This window comes from Berghia stephanieae, chromosome 4 (genome assembly GCF_034508935.2).
Source record: "Berghia stephanieae isolate SIO BIC M18660-M18661 chromosome 4, UCSD_Bste_1.3, whole genome shotgun sequence".
Classification (NCBI taxonomy): Eukaryota; Metazoa; Mollusca; class Gastropoda; order Nudibranchia; family Aeolidiidae; genus Berghia; species Berghia stephanieae.
The window spans coordinates 88165556-88192484 of NC_088363.1; the positions used below are offsets into that span (position 1 = coordinate 88165556).

General features: G+C 34.2%; 1 protein-coding gene across 2 annotated transcripts in view; it reads left to right on the forward strand.

Annotated features, from left to right (window-relative positions):
* The window catches only part of LOC144971497 (nuclear pore complex protein Nup98-Nup96-like), a 36354-nt gene extending 10019 nt beyond the window's left edge, over positions 1 to 26335 (forward strand). For both annotated transcript variants that reach the window (XM_078912463.1, XM_078912464.1), the window contains exons 11-36: positions 74 to 152; positions 428 to 533; positions 1158 to 1310; positions 1929 to 2134; positions 3262 to 3369; positions 3686 to 3905; positions 4442 to 4649; positions 5724 to 5863; positions 6277 to 6390; positions 7094 to 7204; positions 8007 to 8250; positions 9927 to 10043; positions 10939 to 11151; positions 12353 to 12646; positions 13682 to 13821; positions 14274 to 14418; positions 14910 to 15002; positions 15212 to 15324; positions 15649 to 15831; positions 16220 to 16356; positions 16806 to 17063; positions 17455 to 17734; positions 20955 to 21078; positions 21340 to 21479; positions 22521 to 22699; positions 24027 to 26335. In XM_078912463.1, coding sequence (XP_078768589.1) covers positions 74 to 152; positions 428 to 533; positions 1158 to 1310; positions 1929 to 2134; positions 3262 to 3369; positions 3686 to 3905; positions 4442 to 4649; positions 5724 to 5863; positions 6277 to 6390; positions 7094 to 7204; positions 8007 to 8250; positions 9927 to 10043; positions 10939 to 11151; positions 12353 to 12646; positions 13682 to 13821; positions 14274 to 14418; positions 14910 to 15002; positions 15212 to 15324; positions 15649 to 15831; positions 16220 to 16356; positions 16806 to 17063; positions 17455 to 17734; positions 20955 to 21078; positions 21340 to 21479; positions 22521 to 22699; positions 24027 to 24126 — 4205 coding nt within the window. In that variant the 3' untranslated portion in view covers positions 24127 to 26335. The remainder of the gene's footprint in view (positions 1 to 73; positions 153 to 427; positions 534 to 1157; positions 1311 to 1928; positions 2135 to 3261; positions 3370 to 3685; positions 3906 to 4441; positions 4650 to 5723; positions 5864 to 6276; positions 6391 to 7093; positions 7205 to 8006; positions 8251 to 9926; positions 10044 to 10938; positions 11152 to 12352; positions 12647 to 13681; positions 13822 to 14273; positions 14419 to 14909; positions 15003 to 15211; positions 15325 to 15648; positions 15832 to 16219; positions 16357 to 16805; positions 17064 to 17454; positions 17735 to 20954; positions 21079 to 21339; positions 21480 to 22520; positions 22700 to 24026) is intronic.
* The last annotated feature ends 594 nt before the right edge of the window (positions 26336 to 26929 follow it).

Genomic DNA, 26929 nt, shown 5'->3' on the forward strand with positions numbered 1-26929 from the left:
CATTTTAGTGATACTCTTATTATTATGACATCTGCTGACGTTTTTCTTTTTGCTTTTTCTCTCGTTTCCACAGGATTTGGCACCACACTAGGAGCAGGAACAGGAACAAATACCTTTGGGGGTCTTGGAGGTGGTGCATTAACACTAGGAACGTAAGTCTCAGTAGTCTGTATTTGCATAGAATATACCATTAAATATACTTGTTATTTCCTAAGTACTAATAGCAACTGGGAAGAATTAAGTAATATTTATCTCAGACATTTGTAAATTACAAATAAATTTGTAGATGTTCAACATCAGAATTTTGTCTGAACAAAAACAGCTTTTGAAGCTCTTTGTTATTACATATAGCGGCATTAATAGGATGATCTATACGAATCTTTATGCACTCGAAATAATTTTATGTTATCTCTTATGTATCTTTCAGGTCAACTGTTGCTCCACAAAACAGTAATGCTCAGATGGGCCAGCATCTACTGGCACTTGCATCGTCTCCCTATGGAGATAATCCTTTATTTTGGAATTTAAAACAGGTCAGCCCTCACTATAACCAGATTTTTTTAAAACAATTTTTAATACTGTTGTTTCATTATTAAACTTTATTGAAAAAATTTCTCTTTTTTTTTTTTTTCCTTTTTATCCAGACCCGCCAGCTTTCTGAATAATAATAATGCTGAAAACTTATATGGTGCTATAACTCCGAGACACCAGACTCTAAGCGCTTAAATTACAAATTATTTTGGCACACACAAGCATCCACACAACACACAACAGAAACCAGACAGACCTATCTTGCTTCTCATACCATGTACTAAAGATGAAACATATGTTTTAAGCGAACATTTAAAAATAGACAAAGATTCTTTTTCTGATTTTATCAGAACATTCCTATTATTTGTTGTCAGTCCCCCCCCCCCCCCCCAATTTTTTTATTTACTGTTCCATCGTCATCAACGAAACAATTTCATCATTATCACATCTTCAAATTCCAGATTAGCCCCCCAAAAATTGTTTCTGAAAATTTGGAAAGTCTGTTTTTTTATTTGGGAAGGGGGTGGGGGTTGTATTTTTCTATTATTTATATGATTCATTGTGTTCATTTTTATCCTCCTTTCTGTTGTGCCTTCTCAAATAATTTCCATATATTGTTTCCACAGAAAACAAAGGAAGGAAGGGAAGATGTTCTGAAGCCAACAAACCCCAATGCCCAGAAGGCAGTCTTGTCATCGGTTAATCAATACAAAGTCAGTCCAAGACCAACAGCGAAAATAAAACCAAAATCTCTACACGGACTCCTCAACAATAGTAAGGTATGTACTTGTAGTCTGATTATAAATTATAGAAACTGTTCAAAGATGAGCCAAGTGAGACACATTATTGGTGTCATGAGGGTCCCCTGTATCATGCCAGTTACAGGCATGCCTACCATCCTGGGATTTCCGGATTTGTCATGATAGATGATTTTCAACAACTTAAAAAATTATGCATGCTTTCCCAAATCTACCTCTCAAGTGATGTACCAGGTTGCCAGTTATCCATTTATATGTTATTCGTGCTTGTATATTGGTCCTTATCAAAGTTAAGACAGTTGGATCTTTTCTTTATTTTGTCTGTTCTGAAGTTTTGATCTCATTGTGGAAAGTGTTATTTCATCACAATTCAAATGTGCTGGAACTAAACCTGATAATTGAGTAACATTTGAACCAACCTCCATAATCTTAAACTTTAGTAGTAGTGATTAAAAATGTTGACCTTTATCCGTTGAAACTCGATGAAAGTCTCTATGGTGATTTTCAGATGGGTGGGCAGATGCATTTTTAACATTCAGACTTCATGCCACATGTTGCTAGGTAGAATTTTGCTGGACACCCTGAATTTATAAGAACTTTGATCTACCCTATAGTAATGTTCAATTATTTTGTTTACAGGCCCACTTGTTTGAAGGTTTGGATGATGCTGATTCCAGTTTTGGAGATGATACGTTTGTTCCCCGCAAAAGTGTCAAGAAGCTTGTGCTTCGAAAGAGTGCTGGAAACAAGTCGACTTCAGATTCAAGCTCCTTCTATGATGTAAATAATGTGCCATACAGCAATGCTCTTGGGACTGATGTTAATAACTCACAACCCATCACAAGGTAAGTTGATATCATCTTCACTGTAGTTCATGGGTGCCAGTTTTCCGGTTCATGCCGGAATTCCGGTTTCGCGATATCTCGAAGTCAAATATCTCCGGTTTCAGCGTTTTGATAATGGTATGAAAACGGTGATGAAATGAGAGTAAAGTTTCAGTAGGAACATTTTCAGGTTTGGCAAAGTGTCGAGATTTTAGTTTCAGGTTTCAGCACTTCTTCCTGCTGGCACCCATGCTGTAGTTTGTAACTTAGGGGCTATCGCTAGGGCTGTGGAGACCCAGTTTTCATCGGGTACCCAGGTGTGAGAAGTGACTCATAAAGGATGGAGAAAATTCTGGACCGTCTGGAGTATGAATTCAAAATCTATAGCACTGAAAGGTTTGATCAGGAATTCCTTCAGCTTTCCTGAATTCAGCAGTGGTTTGCACTAGGCAAATATGTTGATTCTCTTGGAGTTTTGAAGTTTCAAAGGTTTGCTCACTTCATGTTAGGACTAATGACCATTCCTCACTCAACTTGTGAATGTGAACGTGAGGTAGAACAAAACCAATTTCAGAGGATTCCTCAGTACCGATATGTTATCTACCTTCTTATCGTAAAATCAGACTCCACCCTTTGCTATAAACCTGAATTTACGTCAGATTTCCCGAAGAGGGGAAAAGCTACTACAAAAGTAGCAGTTAAACCCCAGCAAACTCCCAGACTATATTTAGTGGCAGGCATTAAGCTGTGATGTACAGTTGAAATGGTAATCTGCGGTTTATGTAGTTATTATATAGAAGATGAATTAATTACCATTATGATTATGTTGGTTTGTTTGCTCCTTGAAAAGTTGGCCGCTATGTATATGTGTGTGTGGGTGTTAATTTTTAAACATTTTTTTTAATGTATTCTTTTGGCAGTGCTGCTCTGCATGTATCTGAATGAGACTTTACAAATAATTCTAGATTGACTTCTGTTCTATATTTAGAACTTCCTCCTTCTTTTAAATTTTATTTCAAGAAGGCAATGATTTATAATGGGTTGGACATCCTGCCGGCTACTTTTTCTTTGATGCTGAATTTATTTTATTATATTCCAAGGACCGTGATATTTATTTAAAGCTAACAACATACAAATCAATTTCTCAGGCCTGTCGTGACAAACCCATTAGTACAAGGAGAGAGAGAGAATGAAAATGTTGTCTCATCTTCTGACACAACTCCAGCAAGAGAGCTTCCTCGTATGCCTGCTCAGAGGTAAGTATTTTGGATTGAGAGGAGTAGAAATCTCTTCTCTGGTCAGATGGTAATTATTCATGTTTAATTCAAAAGCATCTGAAGCTAAAGTTTATCCCAGTTTCTGTGATTAAAATAAAGAGAAGTGTTGCCTTTGGATAAGACTCTGGTCATATGATATTTGGATAGACCTAGTGACACAACCGTTAAAGGTTTTTTGACTTAATTGGTGGAGAATCTAACTAAAAAAAATAATCCAGGTTTTTAGTCTACTTCCATTTTAGATTTATTAGATGTGTTGACATTGAAATATTTCAATTCTTTATATTCTCTACAGACTTTTTGCAGATAGCACTAATTTGGATGAAAGCCTTAGTGCAATGAACAATCAGTCTCCACACAAAGACCTCTCCCCTTCAGCTCGTATAGCATCAGATCCAGCCACAACCTCTTTTGTCAGTGACAATGAAGGGAATGTATCTTCATCAAATAATCGTCTGGCAGCAGATATGACAACTTCTTTCTTTGAATCATCTGATTTAGAGAGTAGTTGTTTGGTAAGTAATTGAGTCTTGTTTTATGTATGCATCACTGGACATCATGTTTTTTGTTTGTTTTGTTTTTTTCCCTCAGTTGAAGAGAAATTACTTTGTGATTTATAAAAGTTGTAGTGAATTGAAGTAACTTTATATTTATTCACATTTACCTATCTCATGACGTGGATCAGCATTTTATGTTAGAACATCTTTCTGATGGTAAGACTTATTTGAAACAGTTGGATGGTGCACTTTTCGGAATGTTTATTATTAATCATTACAAATTGTATAAACGGTTCAGCATTTTTTGTCAGGGTGGAAGAGATAATTTCTCTCTTTCTCTCTCTCTCTCTCTCTCTCTCTCTCTCTCTCTCTCTCTCTCTCTCTCTCTCTCTCTCTCTCTCTTTCTCTCTCTCTCTCTTTCTCTCTCTCTCTCTCTCTCTCTCTCTCTCTCTCTCTCTCTCTCTCTCTCCCTCCCTCCCTCCCTCCCTCAGCATGTATATTTGTTTGTCAGAAAGATGTTTAATGTAATTCATTTTTTATACTTCTTTCCCAAGATTGGAGAAAGTGTTCCTCCTCACCCAACTGGCATTGTACTGGCAAGACCAGATTATTACACCATCCCCACTCTTGATGAGCTCACCAACATCATGGATGAGAATGGAAAAATCTTTGTTGAAGATTTCACCATTGGCCGAGAGGGCTATGGCAATTTGTTCTTCCCTGGTATCACAAATATATCAAACATGAATTTGGATGAGATTGGTAGGTTTTAATTTTTGAATATCTAATATGATATTCAATGTATAATTTAAATAATTGTGTAGTGCTTATTATTATTTTTTTTTTCTCTTCTTTAAATTGTCTGTCTTTTTATTTCTTTATAAAATTGAGATGTCTTTACAATTTCTTCATCTTGATTGTGAAGGTTTCGGTAGTCGATAGTATTAATGGGTGTTAGTTTTCGTCATTGTGTTTGATTTACAAAGCTCAAATGGGCATAAACTTTTGGAATTCCCATCGTCTGGATGGACTGTTGCAATCAACTCTGTAATGATAAAAGTGTTTCTTGTTCTAAATATTTTTCATGGCCAAATTTCACTAGGCTTTATTGATTCAACAATGGCCCTTCAGTATGCTTTAAATTAACTGTGATGTTTTCTTAATGTAGAGAACTTTTTAAAAGTTGTAGTCTCTAATAGTGAAGTGGAATAACAGATTCATTTTGTCTTCCTAGATTTCCTAATGTGCTGTTTGCTCTTGTAAAAAAATGTAGATTTGGTGATGACTTTAGGTTTTGTAGGTTGTTAAAATTTAACGTAAATGGCTTTAGATTTATTTTGGGCAATGAGTTTTTAACTCTCTCCTTACCAGCTATTTTCAGAATTTTACCCGGAACTTCATACTCACCAAACACACAAAAATAGATTTTTCAAACAGAATAGTTACGAGTATATTATATATTTTGTTCAGAAAAATTAGCTCTGCAACACAGTGTCGAGTTTTTATAGCTATAACTATAACAAAATGAAATCAGAATAAGAAGATTGTTGGCTGCATCGTAACGAATGTGACGATGTTCCTATGGGTGGAAAGGAGAGGGTTGACCCACCCACACACACACACACACACACACACACACACCCCCCCCCCCCCCCCCAAAAAAAAAACACGCTCTTTTGAAAGGAATTATTGGCATCTCTGTGACCGTTTGAACGTGTTTATTTGTGACTAGAGAATAGTAATATTTTTAAAATTTGAAATGAAATCATTCATATTTACATTAACTTAATTTAACTTGAATAAAAGGCTGACAGCATTTTTATGGTATATTTTCAGTGCATTTTAGAAGAAAGGAAGTAGTTGTATACCCAGATGATGAAAAGAAGCCACCTTTGGGAGAGGGACTAAATAGAAAGGCACAAATCACATTAGATTGTGTCTGGCCTGTGGACAAATCATCTCGGACTCCAATTAGGGTAAGAGACCATATTCATTGTTTTAAAGTCAATGTTGTGATTTGAATTTGAATTTATAAAGTAAATTTATCTATTTGTTTTCGACAATTTGATTGAAATCAAATTTTATTATGAAAAATTGCTTCATTCTCTCTTTTCGTTTTATCTTTATTTACTGATTTAAAAGGGGTAAAAGCATGCTCCATGGCATGAGTCTGGTGGGGTTTTGGGATTGTTTGCTCTTGGGATCTACTTTATATCCAAATTTGAACCAGTTCATGTCTTCCTTTTTAAGGAATAGATTTCTATAGTTTTTTGGATCCTTTTTAAAAAAAATTACTAGCACTGATATGATTTTTAGGTTAAAGCTCTTAGAAACTCAATGAGCAAGATGGAATTTTTAATTTATTTTTTTTTTGTTCAATTTATTGTAGAGCCCAGAACGTCTCAAGCTTATCAACTATTCCAAGAAGATTGAGGAAACAACTTCCAGAATTGGGGGGAAATTTATTGACTACAGAGTTGAAACAGGCTCTTGGGTATTTGAGGTGAGAAACAAAGGTTTTGCTTAGTTTAGAAAGCCAGTTGGATTTTTTTTGTTTGGGGTTTGTTTTTTGTTTTTTAATAATATATATTGGGGGGGGGGGGGTTCTTACGTTAATTGGCTCAATATGGAAACATTTGATATACTCACATAGAGTGTATATAACACTGATCATAAAAGAAGGGGGCTGATGGGAACAAGAGATTTCTTGTGTGCTAAAATTGGCACCTGTGCTAAAAAAGATGGAGCAGAAGGAGTAAGAGCTCATTCGAATCGTATTTGGCAGGGAATTATAAATATACAGAAATAAATGACATATATATATGTGTGTGTGTATATATATATATATATATATATATATATATCGTATTTGGCAGAGAATTATAAATATACAGAAATAAATGACATATATATATATATATATATATATATATATATATATATATGTCATTTATTTCTGTATATTTATAATTCCCTGCCAAATACGATTCGAATGATATATATATATATATATATATATATATATATATATATATATATATATATATATATATATATATATATATATACAGAAAAACGGTAGTGGAAAAGACAATTGGCTAATTGTCAAGACTTTTTATGTTGCTTTTGAGTATCATTTTTAAATAGGGATTTCAATTCTCTTGTAATGCATCAATGTCATTAATACATTATTTTTTTTTTAACAGGTGAATCATTTTTCCAAGTACGGTCTTTTGGATGATGATGAAGATGAGTTGACAGAACAGCAAAAGAAGCTTTTGGCAGGACAGCCAAATGCCAATATAGCTCTTGCTCAGGTCTGAACATAGCATTTGTATGGGAGAATCTAACTCAAATCATTCATAATTATCAAATCTATATGTGTGTGTGTGTTTGTATTTATTACTTTGATGTCTGGTATGTCATCCACGAGATGCGTGTATTTCTTTTGTTTAAATTGTTATGAATTTATTTTTCATAAATTTTGCCTTTGTAATTAATGCTTTAAATTTTATGTTCGACTCCATGCTAATAAAAGTGGTAACATCTTTAGTATTATTGTCTTGTCTGGCAAGTATGATGAGAGTAATGTTAATGTGATAAAGGTAGTCATAGGATTATAATATTTTTGAAAAATTATTTAGTAATGAGCTGGACTCACATGCGAATATTACTTGCTTTGTTTTTCATTTTGAAATTACAAAATTTTGATTTTGTGGATTAGACTTTTTTTTCTTTTTTTTTAAATATATTGTCACATTTTGCTTTGTCATGTTTGAAAAGTAATATGATGATTTTTCTTTTCTTTCATTGATATTAGAATACACTTTGTCAACTGAAGTTGAAATAAAATATTCATCTATAACAGCTATTATGCCTCTGACTTAAACAGTATTTTTCCATATTGTTATTTTCTTCCAATGATTGTGAAAATTTGGTTAAATTATTGATTTTGATTTGCCTGAAATATCGTACACATTTTTATCTTTTTGTCTTAATTTCTGATTTTAACAGTTACTTTATCAATAAATTTGTCAGTTTGCCATTGTTTTTCAGTTCTTTTAACTCGTTATGTTCCCGGTTTTATTTTTATAATTTTTTTTTATATCATTGTTTTAGAAGTTGAAAATTCAACAACAAAACCTGCCTATGCATAAGGAATCTATACAACAACAACAGCAGCAGCAGGGCCAAGGTGATTCCTTTGGCATAGAACTGGGTGGAGGCATGGGCATGGAGGGAGATGGGGAAATGGTGATTGGTATGGATGAGGAAGATGACAACAACTCTAAGGCACTCGTCCATGACATGGGAAGAGCCACTCAGAAAAGTTTTTATCCATCTGTGTATGATGATGATGACGGTAATTGGAATAATCTTTTTTAACTCTATCTTTAAGAGGGGGATGCTTCTTGGTTTCTTATGAATTCATTTATTTTTGCAGGGGAGGCTTTTATTGTGTCTCCACAATTGGATTCAATAGTCTTATGTCACGGCGGCCATCGTGGTTCTAAACAAAGATAATCGATACTTTTTATTCTTCATGCTGGCTAGAACTTTTCATGTGTCGTGTGATCAGAATGTGTAAAAGTCAAAACATGATCAGATTTATGTTTTTTCCCTCTGGATATGCTTTTATGCTCGTTGGAGAAATATTTCATAAGGGCATCCGCCATTGTTCCGATAGTTTAGAGCCAGTTACTAAGTTACCGTGCGTCATTACGACGGAAGTGACGTTACGACTGTTGAAGCGTATTCCTTAAAGTCTGTTCATCCTTTCAGCAATATGGCTTGACATTGCCTCGCCCGTCGTTGAGGAGTGAGCCATGATAATTATGCTATTTTCTCTTCTGGTCAATTCCTTTTATTTCTTTTAAGAAATCATCTTATGTGTGTTAATGTTGTAACATTTCTACCATTTGAATGGACCCCAGGTTCAGTGCTTATATAGTTTCTCTCACTAGACAATATCAAGGTATCAAAGATCTCATGAGTGAAGTCCTTACTATTTATTGTTAGATTTTGGGGGGAAAAGATTAAACAAGAGAGTCTGACATCAAAAAGAGTTATAGTGTAATCAATTATTTTTGAAAATCAGTTCTATGATGCCATGTTTCTTCTACTTCTCAGTTTCGAATGAGAGCTTATTTGATGTAGTTCTATTTGGTTGGTACTTAGATTTTTTAAAATGAGCTTTTATAAAGCACAATATCCACTAAATGTGCTCAAAGTGCTTTACAGGGGGGTCCATGACCAACAGCAACTCGTAACATATAAAACGAGACATGACGCCTGTTAGGCGATATTGCATTATTTTTTTTACCGGACAGAGACAACGCTGTTAACTACCAGGTACTCATTTGTGAGTAAAGAGTCTTTTCTATGCGCCGGGCGAGGCTCGAACCCAGGACCTTCCGATCCTAAAGCAAGTGTCATACCACATAGCCGCACAATTAGATTAGATTGATCTGCATTTTAGAGTGACACCTAATATCATCCTTCTGTTTTAGCACGTTTAGTACAGACATCCGGGATTTTCTGGGATTCAAGCCAAAATCCTGTCATCCCGAAATTGAGCTGATAATCCCGGATTGTCGATAGCGGAAATTGTAATGTTATTTATTAAAAATGCGAATATTTTAACTTTACAAATGTATGAGCATTTTCCATATCCTTGTCACCTTATGACTACTCCAACTGTTGTTATTGGTTTGACCAGCAATACTGTTTATCGATTACTTTATTTAAATTTTGGATCTACTTCTCTGACTGGCTTCCGTGGTGTATATTGACCCAGAAATGGCCTATAATTGTTTTGTTGTGTTATTTGGTTATTTGTGAACCTATTTTCCACCCATTTTATGTACAAGATAAATGCTGTTTGAAGAAGGAAAAAAGGTTACTGCCATTATGAAATATGTCATAAAATATAACATGTATATCATAAAATACTGCCTGTGAGTGAAATTGGTGGTCGTTTAGTTTATTATTCCTTCTTGCCAAGACTGAATATTAAAAATACATTATCTTATAACTCAGAGTTCAACTCTAGTTTGGATTCAAAATACTTGGCGTCGACTATGGGAGTGAGTGCTCGACATATTCAAGGCATGAAAGCTTCTTTCTTTTCTGACGATTATGGAGGATATGATGAAGGTACGATTTTATGCTAATAGACCTGTCAATTCTCCTGAAGATGGTGTCTGATACTTGTTTTAAAACCTGAAACTTATTTTCCAATTTTTATATCACTTGTTTCATAAGTGGGGGAACATCATGATTATTCATATCAAGATTTTCCATAAATTTTCCCTAATTTTGTTTTTGAAAATTTACTAATAATTCGAAGCAATTTGTAATTTAGACAATAGTCACATGTGGATTGTGTGGCAACTATTTGAAATATAATTTTTTTATTAATCAAAACGAAACAAGTTTAATGTTTTGAAATAGTTATAAATATTTTAATAATTTTAGATTATTTTTGTGACTCAAATAGGCACATGGTGTATTCCAATTTTTGATGTTCACAAAGCAGAAATCCGAACTGCAATACATACGAAACGCAAGTTCAACTAGTGCTTGTTGCACTGTGCGCCACCTGTAGATTCTTGTGTATTTGATTAATCCAGATAGTAATCGGAGCATTTCTTGTAATTGTAATGATAGTTATAATGGATTGAGTTTTGTGTAACAACATTGAAAACTTGTGTTAAAAGATGATGTAGGAGATTTTGAAGGGCAGTGGAAATGTTTATTTTCATAATCAAGGATAGTACCTTTTTCCTTGTTTCTCCAATTTGATTCATTTATATATAAGAAAATACATACAAATTTTAACTTTTTGAAATTAATTTTCTCTCTCTCTCTCTCTCTCTCTCTCTCTCTTTTTCTGTTACAAATGAAATGTTATGATCTTTAAATCCATTCTTTGATATATATTGGTTGATTTCTTAAAGTTAGGATAAAGTAAGGTAGCATTCAAGATGTAAAACTTGAAATTACTCTTTAATCATGCAAACCTGACCTAATTCATAATTAATCTCTGAAGGATATGGCAAGAAGAAGGATAGAAAAAGACTAGAGCTCGATATGGACGACTATGAAGAAGAGATCAGCTCAGTCTTAAAGAAAAAGGATAAAAGTATTTCTTCTGGTTTGTTTGGTGCTTTCAAGCATCCTGGCTCATTGTCTCTGCCTCAGTCTCCAGCTTTCTCTGATAAAGAAAAGGATGTTTATGAAATGGCACCGTACCAGAAGTCAGGTAATTTGAATAACTTTTCTTACTTACTCTTTCAAAGTGTAATATAATAAATTAATAAGCCATATTTATATAGAACATTTCCGTTTTTATTATTGCACTTTGATTCAGTCTGTGGTTACTCCCAATTCTAGTTATGTGGAATTTACTGTCCACTCCCAAATTGATCCATCTCTACTATCCCTATATATGTTGCACCATGTACGGAATATGAGATGGGGTCCTGTAACCTCAGAGAGACAGTTGAATGTGAGAATATGTTTTTCTGTAAGAGATGTCTCCTTTCTCCCACCCTCACCTGTAAATCATTTGTCTTGCACTCTGAGTCTGTGTTTGATATCATCAGAATGGGGATGGAATCGGTCAGTCTCTTTGAAATGAGTAATAGATTTCTGCTGAGACCTTTCTATGGATAAGTTCCCCCTTATCTTATGGTGCCATAATTCACATGGATGACAGGCGCTAAAAAAATAAATCTAATATCATATGAGCTGTTTGATATTTTCCTTTTTCAATGGGCTGAAATATCAAAATGGCTGTAAGCACCTTTAAAAATCTAAAATGGAACTCGTCAAAATCTATCACTGCTTCATTTTACTTGAGTGGGGTAATGTGTATAATGTGGCGTACCCAAGGGAAAAGATGGTGCCAGAGTTTATTTTATTTTATCGTCGCCCCAACTAATCACAGATAACTTTTCTAATGGATTATCTTCAAAAGTTATAATAGAAGGTGCTGCAAGATGAAAATTTAGTTTCAAATTTTGTTTTTTTTTTTTTTGTTTTTTTTTTTCTTGAATTTAAAAATTAAATCTTTGATTTAATGTAGTACTGGGAGTCATTTGTGTGTGTGTGTTGTTTTTGGTTTGGTTTGGTTTTGTTTTTTTGTTTTTTGTTTCTTTTTCAGACTGGAAGGGTATTTACTTTTCTTTGTTAATTTTTGTATGAATATGTAATATTTTTGGATTTCAGTATATTATAAATCCTCAGTATGTTTTCCAATCACCTGCTATACTGAAAAAAAGTAAATACAGAATGTCTTTTTACTGGAGTTCAGCACTCAGAAAGGGGTCTGTTTATTTGTTAGCGTAAAATGTTCAGTAAATTTTTGCCTCTTTAATTGGCACCCCTGAAATGAGTCAAAAATGGATATTTTCATAACATTTTCCATATAAATTCGGGTTTATTATTTCCTCTGATTTTAGGTCTATTTAAAAATGTTAACCTTAAAGAGAGTATCCGACCTACTCCGCAAACTTTCCTACATCCCCCTGTGATGGAGCACCCACTCATTCCAAGTGGTTTGAAGACCAATGATTTACCACCCAGAATTGTTGGAACTCAGGTCAGGCACAATTTCCTTCATGTCAAGGACTCTTTGCTTTACAACAATCAGAAGAGCTTGGTGGATGCCGCGTGTTACATGGGTCGTTCCTTTCGCATTGGCTGGGGTCCGTCCTGGACACTTACACATTGTGGATTTCCCATGGGATTGGAAGGTTTGACAATGTCTTTTTTCTCTTCGTTTATCTATTCAAGTGAAGAAATTCAACAATATTCCCTGATTATTTTTTTTCTTTGTTTTTATGGTAATTTCTTTATATTATCTCCACTTCCTGTTCTTCTACCTTTACCTTTTCTTCTACTTCATCACCTATGAATCCTTAAACAGTTTCGTCATTAACTGTTGGTGTGATATATAAAAAAATAATTTTTTAAGGCGGCCAAACTAATTCAAATTAATGTTTTCTCTCAAGATACCTATTTTTTTATTCAATATTTTCTCGAGGAAATTCTGAATTTAACGAAAACAAACAACTCAGCATTGAATCTGTCAATAAGTTGATTGACATTATTATAATTTTAATTTTGGGAGATGATATTTTTTTTCCTTGTAAATCATCTCTCTGTTAATATTTGAGTGTCTTCCTTTTAGTGGGATCATATGTTGGTGTCTGGGTGAAACATTTATGTAATCTCAAACTAAGTACCCTGATAGTGTGCTCTTGGAGTCTACATCTGTTCCCTATTTGTACCATTCCCCTTTGTCTTTTATCAAGTCCTTTTAATTGTACACCTAGAATGTTTTTACTATCCAATTTTCGTCCTTTTTTACTGGTGCTGATATGACCTAAGTGTGTTCCAAGCGCCGTAAAACCCTTAAAAACAATTTTAAAAAGTAGCCGCACAGTACTTATTACTACAGGAAATATTAATTTTACCTAGATCCACAACTGTGGAGTATTCATGACACAAATGGAAGGCTTTAAAAGATCTAGATTGAACCCGGACTAGGTCGGTAACAGACCTTATCTACCTTTTTGCTGATAGTATTTGTTTTATTATTATTTTTTTTTATAGATAGAATGCATTCTGAACTAAACTTTAATAAAAGATTTGCTATATAACCATGTCAAGAAATACAGATTGCTATCATTATTCAGAATGGAAAGATAAGTTGCTTGCTGTCCAGTTTTTCTAGTCGCTCCCTGAACCCTATCTTATTTTTAAAGATAACTTCATTTGTTTTTCAGTGGATGACCCTAACGAGGTCTCTCTTTTACCTTCAAGACGTGGAAAGATAAGTAGTTTGCCTCGCTTCAAACAACTGTCAGCCCATTTGGAGAGAGTGCAAATGGCCAGTTATATGGATCTTCAGAATCAGGCAGTTTTGGTAAGTTTTCTTTCAATAAGTTCTCATTTACTTTGATTAGCATCGCACTTTAATTTTATACTATTTACTCTTGCTCTTCATGTTGAACAATGGTAGATCCCTATATTCACTAAATACACTAAATTCTGTTGGGGGGGGGGGGGATTTCTTTGTTTTTTGTTGGGTTTTTTTTTTTTTTGGAGGGGGGGGGGGGGGTTCTCATAGCATCCCATTTTTTTTCATCTTTTCCTAAATTTTGCCTCGCTACTGGTTCAATAACATTATAGGATATGAAGATATGGACTGAATACTTTTGATTTTAGTTTTTATTTATAATTGTCCTTGTAACAAACATAATATAAAGTTTATTCAGTTTCTCTAATATAAGCACTATGAAATCTAGGTTTGCACTAAATAATTAATTTTGATTGATAGTTAATTGAGATTTATTATGTTTTATATTGCTTTGACAGCAACAACAAGAGAATCTGCTGCGAGTGCAACTTGACCATTCTCGAATTGAAATTGAGGATGGTTGTCCTTTTGTGCTGCCAGAACCAGGAGTGGAGTGTCTACACCAACTCACATCTACTCTCAAAGCCAACCTGGAAGAAATAGGTAACGGTGGAATGTATAATGAGCAATTTTTTTTTTTTACTTTTTATATTTCATAGTAGTTTATGTTGGTTCTTGATTGTATATTTTTACATTTTTGTGCATTTGCATACATATATGTATACATTGTTGCCATAGATTCTCAACTTTGTGTTTATACATTTTTATGCATGCCACGTCTGTAAACGACTTTCCATTTTTTTGGATGAATTAAGTATATATATTATTATTATTATTATTATTATTATTATTATTATTATTATTATGTTGTCCTTTGCTGATGTTTCTATTTTATTTGCATATTTTTAACATATATGTAGACTTTTATATATAAAATATAAATGGTTTTAGCATTTTAATTATAACTTTTATATTACAGTGAATATATGCAATATGTAAAAATAAGCATATTAAGTAGTTTATGGGATTTATTGTTATGGTGCATCTTTGTCAAAAAAAATGTTGATTTCTTTTTTTCTCTTTCTCCATCCTAGGTTCTAACCCAGATGCAGTTGCTCAACACCAGGCAAAGATTGTTTTTACATTATGTGAGGCTCTGTGGGGAAATCTTAACGTTGATGATTTAGGTAAATATTGACATTGCAGTCAGAAATTAATATTGATTTAAATTATTTGTGTCTATGTCTCTTCATGATTTAAAATGACTCTCCTAAAAATGTGTGTTTCTATCACACTGTTTTGTTTATATAGTTCGTAAATTATATTTCAATTATGAAATGATAGTATTTATATTTTAATGACAAAATTTGGTTTACCTTTTAATTTTCATATTTAGAATCAACAGAAACATACAGAGAAAGTCAATTGCGTCGTGAAGCATTCTCCTCGTGGTTGTCAGAAGTTAGTGCTGCAAGAGTTGCAGATGAGATGGAAACAAACTCGTCCATTGTAAGTCACTTCTATTTATTTTAGTGATAGTATTCTACTTTTATCTCCACCAACTTTTTTTTTTAAGAGACATTCTGGGATAGAATATTGAAGCTTATATGATATCACCTTTCAGATCTGTGAAATTTTGTAGGTACAAAATTTGATTACAATTTCAATTTCAATTTGAATGCCTCCTAATCTATTAAAATATTCTCCTTTTGATCAATTTTATTTATTTAGTTTTTCACTTTTATCTACACTTATAAGTTTTTAAATAATCTGTTTAACATTTCTCTAATTTCATGTTGTGTTTTATTTTTTTTTGTTTATTCTTTTCTCCAGACAACAGAAGGTTGCTTAAATGCTATATTTTCCAAAATGTCAGTTCGAGAAATTGCCAATGCTTGCATGTTGGCTCAAAAGGGTCGAGACCATAGGCTGGCATTACTCATAGCTCAAGCTATGGGAGGTCCATTAACACGTCAGTTGCTGAAAACACAACTAAACTCCTGGGCTGATTTAGATGTGAGTATATATATATGGTGTTATCAACCACATTTGTTGAGTGGCTTTTGAGTGTTACACTGCTATTACAAATGGTGTTTGTTGTTATTGTGCAAATTAGGGTTAAACTGGGCCCAGTAATCAGTAGTGAAATAAATGATTTGGCATCACTTCAAGAAAATTCTGAGAAACTGTTCATCTGTTCTTATTTGCAAAATATATGTTTGATAGTAAAATATTATGTATTTAACACCAAGGGAGATAATGAAGAAGGGTTGTCCATTCATTCTCAACATTATTTTGTCCTTTCGTCTTTGTTTTACTTTGTCATAAATGCTGCTTTATTTTAGGGATATTTTTGTTTGGTCGTTTTTGCATGGCAATGCATTCGTTTTCATCTACTTTTCAGGTATGTCAATTTATCAATGAAACAAGACAAAAAATATATTGCCTGCTTGCTGGCGAGTTGGTTTGGAGTTGTGAAGGCAGAGACATTAACACGTGTCAGGCTTTGGATTGGAAACGTGCTTTAGCTTTGCATTTATGGTAAGAAAAATATTGATAGAAAGAAAGCCTAAGATTATAAAGAAAGTAACAAAGTCTATCACTCCTTTGAGAAAAATGATTACACATAAAATATGTTATCGATGAAATAAACATCAAGTAGTCTTGCCTTATGATCAGTACAACATGAATTAGTCCTTGTTGCTGGAGTATGCTGGCTAGTAGCAGTTGCTTGCTACCTTTTTGATAGGACATAGGGCCTTCATGAATAAATTTACACCAAATCACAAGAAGAGCTACCCGTTGCTACAACTTGAATTGTCCTTTTTAGTTTATTTATTTTTTGTTCCCCTTCTTCATCTATGTTTTACGATAATGAGGTTTTTTTCATATTTCATTTTGATTTTTTGATTGGTCCATTTCCTGATTTTTTAAGTGATTTCGAGGAGTGCTGTTAAGTTGTTTTTTTTAATTTATTTTTAAAATCCCAGGTATAAATGTCCACCAAATGCATCCATCCAGCAAGCCCTTAGTCAGTATCAGGCAGGCTTCAAAGGCAGTGACGAGTTTCAAGCCTATTGTGCCTCACCATTACCACCTTATTTGGCAGAAGATGAGCTCGAGAGTGATGAATGCCTATATGACACCGCATACCATCTAATATGTCTGTATTGTGATAAAACATATGGTCTGGAAGCCTTGTTGTCCCCAACATCATCTACAGCATCTCACATGGATTACAGACTAAGGTGATTTTGCAGCTTCCAATATTGCCTATTAATTTGTATCACGATCATAAGACGTACCAGTGTTTCTTATTGTCAACATTGTCATTAATGGGGAAAATTATAGTTTGAACAAAGTTTTCAGAGGAGTTGGGGGAAGGGGGGTATTTTTCTTTTTAAACTCAGTTTGTAGTTCAATATTCATAAATTTTGTTGTTTTTTTTCTTTCGAATAACAATAGTCAAACAAATTGTGCAAATCATTTTGCTTTTGTATAGTGTTCACTATAAAACTGAGACATTACTAAGCAGATTCGATGTAAAATTCATTGGATTTATATTTTAGCTGAAAACTGTTTTGGTCTGTAATAAAAGGGATTAAGAATAACCCTTTTCTTCTTATCATACAATTCTAGCTGGCACCTTCTTCAAATACTCCAAGCTCTACAGTATCAGCATCTGTCTCCCGAAGCCACCAACAGCATTCATACAAGCTTTGCTTCCCAGCTAGAGGCCCTAGGTCTCTGGCAATGGGCGGTCTATGTTCTTCTCCACATACGCAACAGTTACCAGAGGCAGAAGGCTGTACAGTCTTTATTACAGCGGCACCTCAAAACTGGAGAGACATTCACAGATGAAGAAAATTTTCTCATTGTAAAGTTACTTATCCCGGCTGAATGGTTACATCAAGCTAAGGTAATGGGGTTGTGTAAATTGTTAAATGTTGTGGATGTTAACTTTTTCAAAGATTTTCTGTTGTTTGAATGTAGTTTTGTCCAGTAAAATTTGGATTTTAGACTTTTAGCAAAGCCTTAATTAATTTGATTCATTTAATTAACAATGCAAGGCAAGTTTGTAGCATTCTGACTCACTGTATCCCTGTCATATTGACGACTTGGAAAAGTCCACCTATGCTCTATTTTATCCCTTAATCATTCTTGCCTGTGTTGCTGATTGAACTGTGGTGAGGGAAATGGCTGGGTTTTTGGGGAGGTTTTTTATGGCAGATATTTTTTTCCCTAGTAATTTATCTCTCATTTTTATGTGCTCAGATTTATTATTTTTTAAAACCATTTTGAAGTCTATGCTCTCTTGATTTTTTGTCTGCACCTGAATTGGGCTTTACTGTAATATCAGATTACATTATTTGTAAAGCCTCGAATACCTGGCAAATTTCAGCTGTCGACAATTCGGGTCAAATACTTATTTGGGTACCTACCAGGTATTCATCTTGCTGGAAAAAAAAGAAAAGAAAATTAAGGGTGCAAAAATCATAATCAAATTTTCTTCCAATTTTTATTCGGCCTCAGCAAGCATTTTGAAAATTGGTATAACATGTATCAGCGGACAAGCTATTTCTTGCAGAAGTCTGAAAGACGAAATAGTTTCACAACCAAATGTAACTGGAATTTGATATGAATAGACAACAAACATCTGGTTGTTAGTATTCAAACACCGTTCTTTGATATTTGATAACTGACAACAGGAGGTCATGAGATAGGTACACCTCTCTATATGTCAAATTCAGGGCTGAGAATCTTCTGCCTAAAGGCGGATTTCCGCCTAAATGGTAGTTTATCTCCGCCCATCCCATCACATTTCCTCCTTTTTCAAATTTGCGGTGTCAAACATTTTCCTCAAAACCTCAAAATCACCATTATGTCCTGTGCTCAGTCTTGTGAAATTTGGTGACAGTCCCGTTTTTATGACGTTGGGCCAGACAGTATGGCACCAGATGTCACAATTGACACAGAAGACCAGTAGTGTTCTTTGGATAGTTAGTTGATGGTTGAAGGGGAAGGGGAGGGACAAATGGGTCTGGATTTGTTTCTCTGTTGTAGGTACCTATTACCTTTTTAATCTCTCTCTCTCTCTCTCTCTCTCTCTCTCTCTCTCTCTCTCTCTCTCTCTCTCTCTCTCTCTCTCTCTCTCTCTCTCTCTCTCTCTCTCTCTCTTTTTTTTTTTTTTTTTTCCCCCCTTTTCCTTTCTATTTCTCGTTTCCTTTTTTTCCCCTTTTTTGATATAGAATTCAAAATGTTATATTGGCAGAGAATTCTCTCCTCCCCCCCCCTCTCTCTCTCTCTCTCTCTCTCTCTCTCTCTCTCTCTCTCTCTCTCTCTCTCTCTCTCTCTCTCTCTCTCTCTCTCTTTCTTTCTTTCTTTCGCAACCATCCATTAAATCATCTGGTATATAGAGATCATATATTAGAATAAAGCAATGGTGTTTGGCTTAGTTTAATCTTTTTTCTTTATGCCTTTGGACTATGGTTTTCAATTTGAGAGATTCTTGGGTTGTATTTATAAGCTGAATAACTACTAGGTTTCGATAAAGATATTGTAGCCTGCTTTATTATGTAAAAATCAAAACAAAACAATACTTTCTGGCCTTTTATTTGAATAACATTGTAGGCCTTTAACACGTGGAAAGGTCAAATTCATTAAATGTTTACAAAAAGTAAATTTATATCTAATGATAAGAATGGATTTATACCAGTAAATGTAATATATTACATAATACTAATACAAAACTATGTTCCTGTTATTTTTACACTTTGCTTGTGTTTGATCGATAGACCGAGAAATTTTCCTCCTTTTTGACACATTGCTATTATTATTATCATCACTGAATACAAAAAAACACTCGCCAAAACCACTACATCAACATCTCTACCGCCACTACTATTACAATCACCACCACATCATCATCCCTACCACCACTACTACTACAAATAGGACCACATCATCCCTACCACCACTACTACTACAGCTACCACCAGATCAGCAACCCTACTACCACTACTACAACCACCACCATATCATCATCCCCACCACCACTACTACTACAACCACCATCACATCATCTCTAAGACCGCTACTACTACAATCACCACCACTTCATCATCCCTACCACCACCACTACCACATCACCCCTACCACCACCACACCATCATCCCTAGCACCACTACCACAACTACCACCACATCATCTACTACTACAACCACCACCACATCATCAACCCTACTACCACTACTTCAACCACCACCACATCATCATCCCTACCACCACTAATATTACCACCACCATCCCACCATCATCCCTACCACCACTACTACTGCAACCACCACCACACCATCATCACTACCACCTCTACAGCTACAACCACCACCACATCATCAACCCTACTACCACTACTACAACCACCACCTCATCATCATCCCTACCACTACTACTACTACAACTGTCATCCCTACCACCACTACTACTACAACCACCACCAAACACCATCATCCCTACCACCACTACTACTACAACCACCACAACATAACGTTTGATTAACCAGGAATAACTAGGCTACAAGCGAAGTTTTTGTGTCCATTGAAGTGTATAGTAATAAATAAATAATATTTCACCAAAGATTAGTAGAATCTGCGAAGCAAGTTGCCAATTTCTAAGATCCGGTACTCACACCCAGATACTCAGTTATCAAAACCAGGACTTACAGCTCAAATTCATTGATCTTATTATTATTATTATTATTATTATTATTATTATTATTATTATTATTATTATTATTATTATTATTATTATTATTATTATTATTATTATTATTATTAATTTTATTATTATCATCATTACTATCCATATTATTATCATCATTACTATCAGTATTATTATCATCGTTATTACTACTATTTTAATTACCTTTTTCCCCTATTACAAGAGCTGTAACCTAACAATAATTGCTGTCTTTAGTTAAATTCTTCTGACTGAATAAGTCCCACTTTTGTCTATTATTCTTATCAATTGCATTTTTTTTTTCTTGGTAATGGTAAGGCAGGTGACACAAATAACGTTCAAATCCTAGAGTTGTCCTAATCAGCCAGCATACCTTTCAATTATGTTCATTTTCTTTATAGGCTATCCGTGCACACCATGAAGGAGATCATCATGCTGAAGCATTCCATCTTCTCCAAGCAAAAAGTTGGAACAAAGCTCACCAAGTTGTTTTGCGTCATATTGCACCAGATGCCATCATTAATGGTAAACACACTATCTCTCTCTTTCTCTCTCTCTCTTTCTTTTTCTCTCTCTCTCTCTCTCTCTCTCTCTCTCTCTCTCTCTCTCTCTCTCTCTCTCTCTCTCTCTCTCTCTCTCTCTCTCTCTCTCTCTCTCTCTTTCTTTCTTTCTCCCTCTCTCTCTCTTTCTTTCTCTTTCTCTCTCTCTGAAGCACCATTTTACATATATGTTATGTTTTTTCGTATAAATAAAGTTGACATTTTTTATTCAATCCTTTTTTCTCAGACAATCACGAATACCTACGCATGTTTTTGGACACAATGGCTGCTGATGATTGCAGCTTGGGAATCTTAAACTGGAATGGCAATGGCAAAGTGTTTTTGGACTTCATTAATTTACGGCAAAAATTGAGTCAATTAAAACAGGTAGATATATTATATTGGTTGAGGTTTCCAAGTGTCCTGATGTAATTGGCTGGGTGGGGTTCCTGACCTCCCATAGTGGGCAGGGAGGTACTTACTGTGTCTTCAACCCCCCTATAATATCTGTTTTCCAACTTGCTTTCTGTCTTTTTCTTGGAATGAGATTACTTGGTTTTGTCCTGGCCAGAAACCCTAAACAGTCAAATGTATAGTTAAGAGTTTTGGGAGATGGTAATTTTTGTCTTGTAAATCATCTCTCTGTTATGCACTGTATTATGTTTTATTTACATATTATATATCTACATCGATTTCCTATTTGAACAAATTCCCCTTTGTCTTGCCTTTTCTTGGGTGCTTTAATTATAATTCTAGAACTTTTTTCAATCCCATTTTCTTCCTTTTTACTGGCACTGATATGACCTAAATATGTTGCAAGCGCCGTAAAACCTTTTAAAACAAACCAACAATGATATAATTGGGACTCCACTGATTTGGCAATCTGAGGAAAATTATAGGAATAAAATTGACTGTTTTTGTATGCATGGAAATGACCCTTGCATGTCCCAGGATTATGCTTTTTTTGACTAGCAAATTAAAAAAAAAACAAGGAACAGAAAAAGCTCTAAATCTAGATTATATCATGATAGTTCAAACATACAACTGTTTTGGATCATGACATTGTTTTGTGTTATTGTGGCCAGTTTTAGCTCTTTGAAAAAGTTGGTCACTATGTTTTGAGGTTTCTTAAGAGTTTGCAGCACTTGTTTGATTAATGGGAAAATTCATCTTATCATGACAAAAGCATTACAGAAGAAATAAATGACCTAGAACTGAACCTTATACAGATAGATAAGACCTACCTGAAGCTTATCACACAATAGAGGTTATGAATACTTAATATAAGTGATGTTTTTTATGACATAGGCCATTTCTTTTTTTCTTTTTTTTCAATGACATGGGCTATTATTATTTTTTATATATTTTTATTTTTATTCCATTTATTTGATTTTATTTCTATTTATGTACCATTTGTTTTTAATTTAGAGTCGACCTACTCCATATGACTTGGAAGTTCTACAGCCAGAAGTTTTGTCCTTATGTTCCCGTGTGAAAGGTCTGCAGTGTTTTAATGCTAAGGACTATCTGTGTCAAGCTGAGATGGCTAAGACAGCAGCCAATTTAGTCAGAACTTTCCTCACACTTCAGGAACGCTCACCCACTAGGCAAGTTTGTTTTGGGTTTGTTTTTGTTTTTTAATGTTTATTTATCTCCGATTGAATGGATTTTGAAGAAATCATAACAGTCTCTTTCAGCTCGTCTTCATATCCTTATGCTTATGAGTCAGATCAGAATGCATAAAATAATTCACTGCATTTCTCTCCCGTTTTGCTTTGATGTAAAAGCAGTTATATCTACCTATTCCCTTAATGCACCAAATTTTATGTGTAGTTTAAAATTCCGCTCTATTCTGTACACCCTTAGTTACCAAGTGAATGCATCCTTTAGTTTACATTCCAAAACCCTATTTCAAAAAGGTCATGCTTATTTTTTCTCTGCCACCCATCTGGGTTTTTTAAGTAAAGTATTTATGTTTTTTTTTGGGTTTTTTTGTTGTTGACTGAAGAAGGGTCCCGTGTTTGGTATTTTGTTATTTTTTGAAACTGTTCATAAATCAGTGCTGATGGTTTTCCTCGGATCCGCGATTTTGGAGTCCAAAGGAGGAATTTTCTCGAAACAATATGCTAGCAATGAGAGAATTGATGTGTGGTGGAACACACAGGTGCACTTTCCCACTCTCCAGAAGTTAGCTAGAGTATCAGTGATAGTCTTTCATCTCAATTGCTCTAAAAGTGGGGTTTAGTGCAGTAAAATGGGGCTTAAAGGCATTCGTTCAACATTTTCCTACTTTATCACTTTTTGTCACCATAAGCACTGATAAATTCATTTTTGTTATTACTTTTACAGTCCACAGATTCTAGCAGCTTAGAATCACTTTGGGGATCCTGACCTCCCATAGTGGGCAGGGGGGTACATACTGTGTCTTCTATCCCCTTATATCTGTTTTCCAACATGCTTTCTGTCTTTGGCTTGGAATGAGATTACTTGGTTTTGTCCTGGCCCGAGTCCTAGCTGGGAGGGAAACAGTCAAATGCATAGTTATTGTTTTGGGAGATGATATTTTTTTCCTTGTAAATCATCTCTCTGTTATGTATTATTATATTTGTTATTTTGAATGTATAATGTAAGCATTTGAGTGTATTCCTCTTTGTTGGATTTTGTGCTTGTGTCCGGATGAGACTTATAGGTGATCTCAAACTAAGTACATTGGTGGTGTGTTCTCAGAATCTACATCTGATCCCTATTTGTTCCCAGTACCCCTATGTCTTACTTTTTCTTGGGTGCTTTAATTATAATTCCTGGAACTTTTTACTATCCCATTTACTTCCTTTTTACTGGCGCTGATATAACCTAAATGTGTTGCAAGCGTCGTAAAGCCCTTAAAAACAAAACATTTTTTTACCCTCATTTGTGATTTCTTTCTCATTTTAGTATCCTCACCAAGATTATCCCAGACCTTCCAATACCAGAAGATTTCTCATTACAAGAGCTACAAGCCCTCAGTGCAACTGCTTTGATGGAGATTGCATGAGTGAAACACACATTGTAATATACACTGTACAGAGTCATAATATTGAGATTTTAATATGTTGCTAAACTTAATGGATTGTTTGCCGTTCAATTTAATGTCAATAATTGTTTGAATAAAAATAAGAATGCATGAGACTTTGGGTGGCATCGGACTACATGTCTCTACCAAAACTTCTGTTCTTAATAAAAAAAAGCTTTGGTGAAGGTAAGAATGGAAAAGAAGTAGTTTTACTTTCCTTGTCTAGTCTCTTAAGGATTTTTGTGGTTTAATTCCTTTCTAACAAATTCTTTATGCAGTGTCCCTACCAAATCCTTTAGATTTTTTCTTAAGACCCCAATTCGCAGAGAAAACAATACCGCTGTATCAAGAATGATCCCAATTATGGTAAATTGACACATTGAAATTTCTCTAAATGAATGCAAATATGTAGTGCAGTCTTCAAATGCCAAATAACAAAAACCCTGCATTTTTTTAAAGCCTTTTTTTTCCCCCAACACGACATGAAATTTTATAGGCATTTCGTTTTACCCTGACTTCCTGGCCCATCACAAAGTTCACAACTTTTTCCGATTTCCCGACCTAGCGGGGAACCTGTATTGTTTAGAATACTCAAGAGTGTTTTGTGTCCTACATTCTGATCTGGCACTTACAGGGATTTACAGTCTAGCACTGAAATAATAGTAGAAAAAGCTTCTCAGGATGTCGAAAAGGGTGGGGGAAAAGTATCAACATTTTAAAGTTATAACTGCTTTACTCACGGTTGCAAACCCTCAATTTGTTTGGGGTTTTTTTTTTTTTTTTTTTTTTCCTTCCAGGGAATCTGTTGAAGTGTCTTCATTTTCTTGCGTCAAATGTTATGAAAACCTTGTGGCCCAGCCTTGTGTACAGATGTGTTGAGGGTTAAATTTGGCTCAATTGGATTAAATGCACCAGATTTGGAATTTTTTAATTTCTAGATTAAAATGTAAGAAAATGTGGTTATTTTACTCAGGAATGAATACGTATTCAAGTACTACAGTTTTGAAGTATTTAATTTAAATAATTGCGAAAATTATGCATTTTGGGTTTATACAGGGTTTGATTTTTTTGTTAATTCTCTGTGGCAGGTCTGTGCATTGTTGAAAAGGAAAAATCTGAGATGTTCATGCCATTCTTTTTGTTAATTAAACTGGAGCCTGAATTCAACTACGTACATTGTTGCTCTTTTATCAAGCTTAAAATAACAACACTTGCAGTTTACCAGTTATTACAGTTGCGCATTTGTATGCAGATAATAGTAATGAGGAATATTTATATTTACATTAGCCTATATAAATTATTATATATAAAGCCAATTTGTTTTTAAAAGTTGCTGGAGGGATGTGAACACATATTCTATTCATCACACAACATTAGATGATGACTGTTTATTTAATCCAATAATTATATTTATAAAGTTGGTTGTCCTTTGAATGATTTGGTGTGAGAACGGCGTTTTATAATTTATTTATTTTTAAACAGGTATATTTACAAGTTTCTAAATGTATGCTCAGCGTTTTCTTTTTTTCTCTGATGTACGGTATATAAATTGTGTGATGGAAACAGTAAGCTTAATAGATTTTCAAGATGATTTGTTTGTTTTTTTTTTAACACATCTTGTAAACATTTGAGTGTATTCTTGTTGGCATCCTGTGCTGGTGTCTGGATGAAACATCTAAGTGATCTCAAACTAAGGACTTTGACTTTGATGGTATGCTCTTGGAACCTACATCCGTTCCCTATTTTAACCAATTCCCCTTGGGTCTTACTTTTTCTTAGGTGTTTTAGTTGTAATTGTAGAATTTTGTATTGTGTTGCAAGCGCCGTGAAACTTAAAAACAAAACAAGATATGGTCGTTAAAAGTGGGTCGGTCATCTCTTTGTCCAAAGACTTAAAAGCAGTTATACAATTTGGTCACATATGTAAATACTTCCTTTGTAAACTTATCTGCCGATGCCACTCCTATTCTTACATGCATTTTTTTTTTTTAAATTCAATTACGTTTGTTGTAAATTTTGTTATCATATTGACGTCATGCACAAGATAGGAATGTGAATTGTTTCATACACTTTTAATTTTATGTAACAGATACTATACATACAATTTTGTTGTACTATGTAATTTATGTATAAACTTTATGGTCGCATCATGCCAAACATAATTTTTGAAATAAAACTTTTGATTTTTATAGCCGTGTTTTTATTATCTTTGCTTTTATTTTATAAGAATGAAGAACTTAAACCAAAGAATGGGATGAGGTTTTTTGACACGCCACCAGCAGCAGCACCACCACCACAAACATCACCATCATCATCATCATGTCCCGCCCTTTACTGCGCTAGCTGCAGGTCGATTTAAATTCCCTCATCTTGGTAAAAAACTCTCAAACCTTGGACTTCGCGATTATTATTATCATTATAGGACCAAATCTCATGACACTATAGGTTTATGCCTTAAAAACCAATGAGAAGTGAATAAAACTCGAAGGCTTTAGATCAGAAATGATCATAAAAACCGAGCGAATCTGGGGTAAAGCTGTAGAAGCTGTTTAATAATGCCCTATACTTGTAGTTTTGATATTCCATACTTCAGAATGCATATTCTCTTTTTATTTAATCTCTGACTCTGACGCATGATTTTAAAAAGTAAAGAATAGTTTAATGTACACTTCCAAATGAATGGTATCCAAAAAGCAGCCGGTCTGGAATTTCATGAATTACTTCCCTTGATCCAGTTGCAACGTTACAATCCGTTTTTTGTACTACTATTACAACTATTTCTACT